Raw genomic sequence first — 10,842 nt, forward strand, 5'->3', positions numbered from 1 at the left:
AAGGCTGGAGATTCTCTTCTGGCTCAGGCCAGGTGTGTCCTTGTATGTACATCAGCAGCTGAAGATGCAGAAATTTGCGCTGGGTAATTTAGGTCCAAATAGTAATGAGTTTTGGATTGAGACAATCATGAATAGTGTTTGGATCTTTCAAAAACTAGCAGGTGCCTCTTAGGTGTAGGATGGTTGTGAGAATGAACTGTATCATATATATTAAGCTCTAAGGAGAAGGGACTATCCTTCAGATAAATGGATGTTTAAGACTCATCTTTTTTTGTTGGGTTTGTGGCTAGTCCCTTGCCTTTACTGATCTGAGTGTCTCTGTTACCGCAGGAAAGGTAAACCAGCTACATTTTAATTGCCTTTATTACCTTAATTGTTTACCTCTCAGCAATTTATCAAAATTAACTTTGAACTTCAAGAGGAAAAGATTATAAGAGGAAATCCTTTTTGAAATGTTATCAGAGAAACTCCATTAAAGCTATCATTAATATTGATTTATTTTTTTTCCTAATATGCCCCCACTCACCTGTGCTACAGCACAACCTGCTTCCAGCTGGCAAGATTACTGTGAGGAGGGGTTTTATTTTTCTGTCACTCTGTTAAATACATGTTTAAGAAACCAGTGAACTTGAACATAGCATGAAGCCTCCAGCATTCAGTTTACAGTGGCATTGTCAGCCAAGTTCAGTCACATGGGCTTTTGATCTATATCTAATACATCAAAAGACTTCAAAATAAATAGTTCAATATTAACCTTAGGTCACTTTACTTTTCTACTCAAATAAATTAATTCAAAAGCTAACCTCAGGGGAGAATACAAACAATAAACAAATGTGTGGCAGCAAAGCAGAATAGCAAGAAAAATTATTCTAAGCTGTTTGCCAGTGTGTGTGTTTTTATTTTTTTTTTCCTCCCTAGTCTACTTGGACATTTTCTAAGAGTTGAGGTTCTAGTGTTTCCTTTGGGAAGCGATATCGAAACTCACTGTTTGTAGACATCACTCAACCTGCTGGGGGGAGTGAAGAAGTATTCTACATGTGTGTGTATATATACACACAGTAGAAGCTGCTTCTCCCCAGCACGCCGTGGGCGATGCGAAAGCGCAGGGGTAACGCTGCTGCTTGTGTCCGGCTGTCTCCTTTGTTTAATGGAGCGATGATCGTTTGAATATCAGGGTGTTGCTTGCAAACTGGCACCGCTTTTATTGGACTTGAATCAAAAACACACAGTAGGGGAGCCCTTTCCTCTTGTTCCCCGCGGGGGAAGGCTGAGGAAATGTATTCCAAACAAACACTGCTGGAATATCCCGGTGAAAGGAAATGAGCGCTGCAGAGCATTTGAATTGTCACATTAATCCCTGTCTTAGCCTACCGGAGGTGAAGTGCCGCGGGGAAAACCCCCCCTTCCCGCACCACCTTGGCTCTCTGTCTTTGCCATCGCGCAGCAGGCGGAGGGCTGGGGTGCGGGCTGGGGCTGGCGGCGCTGCGGGGGGCGGCCGGGGAGCGCCGGGCAGGGGCGGAGCAGGCGGGGCGGCCTCTCCGCGGCTCCGCGCTGGGCTTCCCCGCTGCCGGGGGGCGGGAGGGGCCGGCGCTCCCGCGGGGTGTCACTGCCGGGTGGGGAAGGCGCGTTGAAAAGCCAAGGGGAGGGAAAAGCCGCCGCCAGAGCCGCCCGCCCCGGCAGCGCCCGTCGCAGCCCGCCACGCCGCGGCACGGGCGGCAGCCGCTCCGCTTGCTGCGGACCGGGGCCATCCCGGCCCTCCGCCTCGGAGCCGGTGCGGGGCGGCGAGTCATCGGCTGGTGCCGGCTGCCCCCCGACCCCAGCCCCTGCGGGCGGAGGCCGCTGGCCCCGCCGGCCCATGCGAGAAGGATGCTGGAGAGCGGCTGCAAAGCGGTGAAGGAGGGCGTGCTGGAGAAGAGGAGCGACGGGCTCCTGCAGCTCTGGAAGAAGAAGCGCTGCATCCTCACCGAGGAGGGGCTGCTCCTCATCCCCCCCAAGCAGCAGCCGCCGTCGCCACCGCAGCAGCAGCAGCCGCTGCCGGCCGAGCCGGCGGCCAAGATCAAGGAGCTGCACTTCTCCAACATGAAGACGGTGGACTGCGTGGAGCGGAAGGGCAAGTATGTATACTTCACGGTGGTGATGGCCGAAGGGAAGGAGATCGACTTTCGGTGCGCGCAGGAGCAGGGCTGGAACGCGGCGATCACGCTGCAGATGGTGCAGTACAAGAACCGCCAGGCCATCCTGGCCGTGCGCTCCACCCGCCAGAAGCAGCAGCACCTGGGGCAGCCCCACGGCCCGCGCCTCCGCACCGCATCCAACTCCGCATAGGGCAGGTAGGGCCGCCGCTCCCGCCCCGAGGTCGCGCTCCTGCCCCCGGGGCTGCCGCGCCGCGCTCCCTCTGCGGCCCCGGCCCCGCAACGCGGTTCCCGGCGGGGGGAACCTGCTGCGGGCGCCGCTGCTGCCCCCGCTCACCCGCTGCCCTTTGTGCTGTCTCACTGCAGGTGAAGTTACCGAAGCGCTTCGGGAAAGCGGGACTGAGCGCCTTGCTTGCGGGACTTACTTCGGTTGGTCAAAACGGGGCAAACGCCAGAGATGCAGGTAGACCGGAGAGAAGCAGCTCAACAACCTGGACCCCAGCTAAGCTGCTGCTGCTGCTGCTTTGCCGCCCTCGGTGCCGAGAAACATTTCAAATCTGTTATTTATGAACCTTGGAAAGGATCCGTTGGCGTGATGGGACTTCTAGGAGACATGATGTACTGTAACTTTATTTTAATGTATTTTATTTTATTTATTAGGGTTGTTTGTTTTTGATTATTATTTTTTTTAAGGCTTGTTTGCAAGACATTTCTGAATGTAGGTCATGTCCAAAAAGCAAAGGAAAAAAAACTATTTGTACGTTAGCTCCCTAAAGAAACAGAAACGTTCTGGGCTGTTTGGCTGTGTGCAATTTGACAAAATAGTGGTTTTTTTGCCTGAAATGTGCTTTGTTACACTAACATGGAAAACGCAACGCGTGGTTTGGAATTTCACTGAAACCCATCCTGCATACAAACCCTCTTCTTTTTAGTGAGAATATCAATTGCGGTTTGGGTTCTAAATTATTTTCTTTTGAAGTCTGCACACAGTGTAAGACAATAAAATCTTACACACTCATTCGGAAAAGCAACATTGATTGCTATTCTGAGATTCAAACCCCGGTGTGTGTTAAATGTGTGAGCGGAGGGGAATCTGACCAACCTCCTTTGTGAGGCAGGAGTCACAGCTGGATTCCAGTTACCCCTTTGATGGGCCTGCTCCCAGGCTGGAGCTGAGAAGCATTTATGAGCATTTCTTAGTGCCCCAAGTTCAGGGCTCCCCCTGCACGGTTCATGTGTGAGCGGTCTGGGCTCTCGACCTTTGTTGTATTTCCCTTGGCAGTTTTTAAGTGTCTTGCATTAAAGTAGTCCCTACTTTAAAATCCATTTTATCTACATCTTAGTGTGCAAATGGATTATTTTGGTAACAGTTTGCATAAGCTGAAAGTTGCTCTCTAGCTGAGATAAACTAGATTAATTTTGGTGTGCAGCGCTGTCAGATGTTGAGAGAGGCTGCGATCTCGCCTCTAAAAATGTTGACGAAGCCGTGAAGTTGGAAAACAAAGGGCTAATTGCACAGCTGGTGTGTCTTCCTCTGCCTTTTAGAAGTCAGTGGGAGTTTGGCCGTGGATGCTGCCGAGAGCGGGTTAGAACAGTTCGCCCCAGTGCTGGTGAGGGAGCCAGGCACAGGCTGGTGTGTGCTTTTTAGGATGAGGCCCTTTGGGCAGGGAGTGATTTCACCTTGTGTGCTGCTGCAGCCCAGGCTCTCTGGTTTCAATGAAGTGGGATGCAGCAATGCGGCCCGTTATCTCTGGTTCAAGGTAAAAAGCTGCAGCCATGGAGCTGATTTGTTTTAACTAGCATGGTGAAGAAAACGGCTTTTGACCCCTTTACAAGTTACATGAATGTATACAAAACCCTTTAAAGCCTCACATCCAGGACTTTTCTGTTTGTGTAACTGAGGTGTAGCTTGACTGTTAAAAGCTCCACGTTCTTGGTTCAAGCTGTTTCTGTAAGTGTTTAAAGCAAAAGACTGAAGTGACACTCAAAGGAAGATCTCAGAATTGGCTGCTGTACAGAATGGTCCCTTCCTCTGCACCCTGAGCTTAATCTCAGTCCTGTGAGGAGTAAGTCGAGATGTCTTTCAGGCCCTCCTCTTTTTTTCCTGGTCCCCAGGTGTTGGGGTCACATATCCAGAAGTGCACACATGTAATGGTGCAGAATTAAAGCCTAGACATTGGTAGTCCTCTATGGTTACTCCCCAGTGCTTCTTTCTTGACAAGGTTGTGTGATGAGCTGGGGGTGATGAATTGCAGGAGTCCTAACAAAGTTATTACTTTGAGACTAATTGAAATCGAAGGTGCCCTGCATCTTCGAGGATTAGATTCACTGTCTTGGCAATCATAATAGCCAATTTCCACATCTCTGTACATTTGTCATTACCATTCTGCTAATGCCTGGATGTTAGAACTGCAAGGGGATTTTCTAATGAGCTAGTGAAAGACTCACAAAATAGACTGTAATTTGTAATTTGGCTCCTCTCTTTAGAGTCATTAATTACAGTGTACTGAGTAACTAATCCACCTTTTCAGATACACAGATGTATCACTGATATCTCACCTACTAAAAGATGTTTTAGCCTATTGAAGGATAAATGTAATTGATGAAAATTAATAGCTATGTGATAAGAGAGACACATATTGGTCTTGGAGAGGCAGATATTCCTGTCCTCGGTGCATGCAAACCCCTGAATGCCATAAAAGTCTATGGATCTGGTCTAAAGCTGAAATTTTGCTGCTCCTCTGGAAGAACTTGTACTTTGAAAGTGAAAGGGAATGATTTTAATGTTATAACTGACATTAAGGTTTGAGAAAACAGCTTTAATTTTGAATTTGCTGCTCTTTTTCATTGGTTCAAAATCAGCGTCCCACTTTCACCTGGTGTTTCTTGTTTTAAGTTGGTCTGAAAGATGCTTTTGCCGTTTGAACTTATATAGTTCACCAACAAACTGTTGCCAGTCACCACTGCATGCTGTGTTTCTTACCTTTTTACAAATGTTGGTGACAGTGAAACTCTTACTGTGAGAGATGGTCACATCACAAAATCCGTCTTGAGCTGTTCCTGTGTCTGCAGTCTGAGCTGGTGCGATGGGTGTCAGGATCAAACCCCCCACCTTGGGCCTCCAGATTTGTCTCCTGAAGACCAAATGGGAACAAATTGGCAGGGGTCCCCTGGGGACAGTCGGACCATGTGGCTCATGCCGTGTCAGTATAAATAAGGCTAAATTGTCTGACATGGACAATCCGACAACTTTCTCACGCTCTAAATTCCATGGGCTTTTTTGTTTTGGTTTGGGGTTTTTTGACTGATAGTAATTTTAGCCCAAGAAATTGTTTGATGTTATAAATAAAGTAGTTCTGAGCTTATTTTTGGCTTGCTGCTTTACTACTGCATAGTCTTCACTGGAGCTACTTGGTTAAATTCTGTCTGCCACTGCCTTTTAAGCAATGGCTATGGAAGTAGGTCCAGCAGATCATGCTCCATCTTATTGGAGCTTTACAAGTAAAGAAATCAGGTTGTTCTTCCGCTTACCAAAAAGACCCCACAAACAACAACAACAACAACAAAAGCCAAAAAAAAACAAAACACAGGAAAAAAAGAACAGTATGTGGCTGTGGTAAAATTTAAATCAGAGAATAGACACCCATGCCAGCAAAACACAGCCAGGCAAATGCTGGCATAAAAGTGTGGGCAGTTGGTTCTTAAAAAGATCAAAACTTCACCTCTTAGGAAAAAAAGAAAAGAAAAGAAAAAAATAATAATTAAGGGGCAGCTTTGGCATGAAAATTCAAGATGTGGTAACCAAGAAAACTTAGAAACTGGGGGAAAAAGGAGATCAAGTGGATGTTGTCTCTGTCACATTCTGAAATAGTTCCTCTTTTTTAAGGTTCATGATATGCAAATGCCAGCTTCTGGATTATAGCTGCAGTGATGTACCAAATGTTTCCTAGCATATCCTATTGTGAGCAGAAATATCGGTGTCGTCAAGGAAAAAAGTGTGTAAATATGACTCATAAATGATTTCTGAGAGATGTGATTTATTTTTCATATTTTTCAAGATGCATTCCATTTCAAATAAAGAGTTATCTATTGAAAGAGCTGTTGATATGTTGGAGGAATGGTTGTTTGGTGGGCTATCTGGGTAAGCTTAGATGAGGCTTTAATCATAACAATGTCTTAAGCTCAATTTAAGGGCCTAAGAGGAATGCTTTAAGCCTGTGTAGGTACCTTCTGAGGTAAAGACTTACATTCTCCGATCAATCTTCATATGTAGCACAATTACAAGGCTCAGAGTCCTCAGCTTTGCTTCTTGCTGTGTATGATGTGTGACCCACCCGAGTCCTACTAATTTCAGTAATACTCTGCTTGGCTTCAGACTCCACATACAGCAGATCTTTGGGACACAGACTGCAGGCTCATAATCTTTACCTGTGAATGCCTTGCTCTGTGTGACGTTAGGAATATAAAATGAAGCATTAAATGTGCCTTGTTGCTCTTTTTTATGTATCTGAAGAACTGTGATTGAATTAAAAGTAACCTGAAAGTAGTCCAGAAGGGAACACTTCCAGCATTTGGCGTATCCTCTGACCTGATCTCTTCTAGGTTCATGGGAAAAGAAATGAGGTATTACACTATAAAAATGTGCGATGACTTCTGCTGCTTTGGGGTCTTTGCAGAACTGCAGTCATTTGGATGCCTTAGACTCCCCTGGGGTGTATTTGTATGGCAGCAGGTCCTCATTTTTAAAAATCTTCAGAAGTCTGTTAACTTCAGGGGCACAGTGTGCATTGACCTAGACTTACTGGTGCTGCTTGCCTTTGCTGGAGAGAAGTCAGTAACCTCTTTGGTAAGAAGGCTATTGCTGTAACAAGTACAAGTTCTCTTTTCAATACTAAACAACCAAAGAATAGGCATTTTAACTAAACATTTGATATAAAAACAATGGCTTGAAAGCTGACCTCTCACAAGTGCTGGTGCTTGGCAGCTTTCAAAAGCCAGTTAAGCATCTGTGGATTTATTGTCTATTAAGGGCCCACCTTTGCTTACAGCTTTTACAGATGTCCCTTACTAGCTTTTAATATCAGTGCTCCATATCCCTGTAAGAGCATAAAAACGGTAGAAGAATATAATGATTTCTTGCTGTTTCTGTGTCAATGGTGTCTTTATAAAGGTGCATTGAAAGTGTGTTTCTCTGCTCTAAGTTCTGACTAAGAGGATACAAAATAAGGCTGCTCACATACTCATGGTACATCTGAAATGGTCCTAGAAACTGGCCTATTATTTTCCTAGTGAGAAATATTGTCTTAATAGGGTTTTCTCAAAAGTGTTCTCTGATTATCCTAAGCAGGATAGGAAGAATGCTGAAACTCAGGGGTCACCATGAGGTACAGAGATATAATCTGAGCCTGATGCAAAATCCATTGGAATTGACAGGAATTTTTCCAGACTGAGACAGATTTTGACCTTTTGTGAAAGTGATGGTTGCTTCTCTTTTTCTGTTTAGAAAATCCAGGAATGAAACCCCAGAAGAAAGACCTTGGACTGTAATCTGTGCCAGTAGTGACGGTGTGTGATTAGGGTAACACTGATTCTGGTCTTTTATCTTTTCTAAAGAAACAAGGGGGAGAGGAATTAGAAGATGGAATAATGCATATGTTTTCCAAGCAAAATAAAATATGAAAGAAGATAAATCTAAATGTTTTCTTTCCCCTCTGATATGAAATCTAGACCAGAATGGCTTTCTGGTTTCATTGGATTCACGGCACAGCTGAAATGGAATGATGTTTTTGCAATTGAACCCAAATCTGAACTAAATTAAAGTCTTTACTTCTTTGACTCTCTCTCTCTAAGCAGGAACACCTAGAAAGTGCCTAAATAACTTTCCTCACCTACCCATATGTTTTTAAATCAACTGTTGTGAAGACTGTCAACTGAAGTCTTTTAAAAAAAGCTTATTCGAAATTTATAAAGCTATAAACAGTATTATGAGTGTTTGTGATAATGTTTTTTCTGTTTTTCCACTGAGGGATTTTTGATGTGTGAGGTAAGGACCCTAAATGATGTGCAGCTGTTAATACTCTCCTCACACAGCATCGCTTCGTGCTTTCCGTGCCGAAGCTGGGCAGATGGTGACTTTAGTCCTGTTAAGAGCTTTACACCTTCAAGGTGTCCTGGCAACCAAAGGACCTCGGAGCTGCTGGGGACCTCACCATGGGGCTCAATTACTTGTGGGGTTTTGGCCTAATGCCACAGACTGAATTTACAAGGGAGACTGGCATCCGCTCCTAGGTGAGGCGCTGGGACGTGAGGTCGCATCGTTAGCTGGCACTGGTGAAGCTCACGCTCTGCGTCAACAGCCGCATTTGATTGCAGCACCTACAAGTTTTCCTTAGGAAACTTGTACGGAAAGCCAGAGGTGAGGCTTCTGTGCTTAAGTGCTTGGGCCTTGTTCTGTTCTGTTTAGGTTTTTAGAAAAATATCAAAGCAGAGACCTTTACCCCAGTGTAGACTCATCACAGACACTTCAAATTGGCCAATTTTACAGCCTTTCCAAGTCATTTTGCTAGATAATTCTAGCGATGCCCCCCTCCCGTGCAGGGGAAATGGTTGTTTGGATGGGGGTTTGATTTACCTTTTGTGTAAAATCGTGCTGTGACAACAATGGATTTTGCATAAACAAAATTTTTATTGACCCTACTTCATAATCTTTGTCTTCCAATAGTTTGTAACCAGCCATAGTAGATTAACCAAACCAGTAAATACATACAGAATGACTAACCATTACAATGAAGCATACAGGGCTCTGTGGTCAGCAGAATATTTTAAACAAGACAATTTACCCCACATTTTGTAACTCTTCCAGAGAGATGAGGAAATCACTGCTTTTGTGTTTAAGATCTTGTCAGTGTTTCGTAAATATTTCTGATATTTATGACTGTACATATGGTTTTGATTATAACTTGCAGGAAGCTCAAGAATTGGGTCATATACTATTAAGGAGGGCATTATTTAATTAACTGTAATTTTTGTTGGGTTTTGTTGTTCAGCCTTCAGGATTTTTTGCACCTACTGCTGTTTACAAAGGTAAAAGTACAGTGTGTAGTAACAGCAGTGAAGCTGCAACTCAGAGAACAAAACCAGCCTGTTCTTGGCTTGAGTGCCAGAGCCAGGGTCCTTTGAGGGAACGGCTCTCCTTCATGTTGCTCTGTGCTTTGGACCCGGGCCTGGGGATGATAACTCCCTGTATCAGCGATAGCACCTCTCTGCAAGGCTCTCAGCCCACTTGTATATCGTATCTCTGTGTTGGAGAAGAGGAAACTCGGGACCAGAGAGCCTGTGCTGCCTGCCCAAGGTCGTGCCTAGGGAAATGGAGAGCAGGATCGGCTCGCAGGCAGGGTCCCTGTCCCTGCATGAGAAACGCTGCCTCTGGCAGCACAGGCTGCTTCATTTTCTGTCCTTGGTAGGGACCTTCCTTGGAGCCAACTGCAAAGGCAGTGTCCAAGCCAGTGCCACTGCCCCTTGGATGGGGACTCAAATGAACGACTGTCCAGCCAGGTAAGTTCCAGTGTTAAAAAAATTGTCATGATGCAGCTACTTGTCCAGTGGAGATAAGAGCAAGACAAAACACTTAGGTTTCACATGGGACTCAGCAGAGTCTTTGGATGGCTTCAGCTTATTAAATCAGCTTCTGGTTATTCCCAGCAGTAGTCATTGTGCAAACAGCGTACTAGGAGTGAAGGGATCTGCGAGTTATTGCCCATTTCCGGAGCAACTAATCTTCTCTATTTACTGTGGATTGCAAGGACAAAGAGAGGTTATCATCCCCATAGTAACTTGAAAGGACTCTAGATATGAATCCAGTGCTAATGCAGCTTTTCCAGCCTGCTGACTGCCTTAACTAAAACACACTAGAAACCAAAAGGTGGGAATAATTTTCATCTCCCTGCCGTCCCACTATCATTTGAACATTTCAGTCAGAAATTGGGAGTTATGAAAGAAATAATCATAGCCAGAAACACTCCCATCAAATGTTTTTCCCACCAGAAAAAACTGATAGGTGCACGAGGCTGTAGTAGCTCATCACAGCTTATCCAAATCCACTGCTGGAGGATGATGGGGGCTGCATGAGTTTATCTTTGTGGGCTTTCACAACGGCCCCATAAACTGTCTGTGGAGCTGAAAACTCCTCCATACCCTTTCCTCTGCCAGCAGTTATTGCAATATGCAGATGACCTTGCTAGGGGCTTTTCTTATACATGGACAAACATGAAAAAAAACACCCATTCTTTTAAAAGTTAGCCTTGAAGTGGACAAGATGTTTCTTTATTGGCTTTTTTGGGGGCTATCAGTGCTCTGGGCCAGTCATGGAGTGGTGCCTCCAACGGAGTTAGACGTGTACTGGCTGCTTTTTTCATTTTTATCACGGTTTGTTAATATTTCCTGTTCCGCTAATCCACGTTTCCCTGGTACTCGTCCCTAGTGCTTGGCTCCTAAACAAAGTCACAGCTCTTGTCACAAGGCAGCGGGGTTGCATGCTTACCCTTCATGCGAGTGATGAGTGAAGGCTCAGCAGTAGGGAAGTAACGCTGACAGCTCTGCTCCGGGACAGCACATTGTCAGCATTCCTCACCAGGGCACCCAGCTGGCCTGGGAAAAGGCTGCTGTTTCAGAGGGGGAGTATAAAATAGACAGGCTGTTCTTCCAGAACTGA

The 10,842-nt window shown here is 45.4% G+C and overlaps 1 protein-coding gene across 1 annotated transcript; it reads left to right on the forward strand.

Annotated features, from left to right (window-relative positions):
- The first annotated feature begins 1,680 nt into the window (after positions 1-1,680).
- PHLDA1 (pleckstrin homology like domain family A member 1) lies at positions 1,681-6,232 on the forward strand. Its single transcript, XM_051607956.1, has 2 exons — positions 1,681-2,330; positions 2,499-6,232. Exon 1 carries the CDS (start codon positions 1,867-1,869, stop codon positions 2,323-2,325), a length of 459 nt encoding a protein of 152 aa, XP_051463916.1. The 5' UTR covers positions 1,681-1,866; the 3' UTR covers positions 2,326-2,330; positions 2,499-6,232.
- The last annotated feature ends 4,610 nt before the right edge of the window (positions 6,233-10,842 follow it).

Source organism: Apus apus, chromosome 1 (assembly GCF_020740795.1).
Source record: "Apus apus isolate bApuApu2 chromosome 1, bApuApu2.pri.cur, whole genome shotgun sequence".
Taxonomy (NCBI): domain Eukaryota; kingdom Metazoa; phylum Chordata; class Aves; order Apodiformes; family Apodidae; genus Apus; species Apus apus.

Bases quoted from the DNA above. Each gene is read 5' to 3' on its own strand.
- PHLDA1 (XM_051607956.1), top strand. From the start codon at position 1,867: ATGCTGGAGAGCGGCTGCAAAGCGGTGAAGGAGGGCGTGCTGGAGAAG.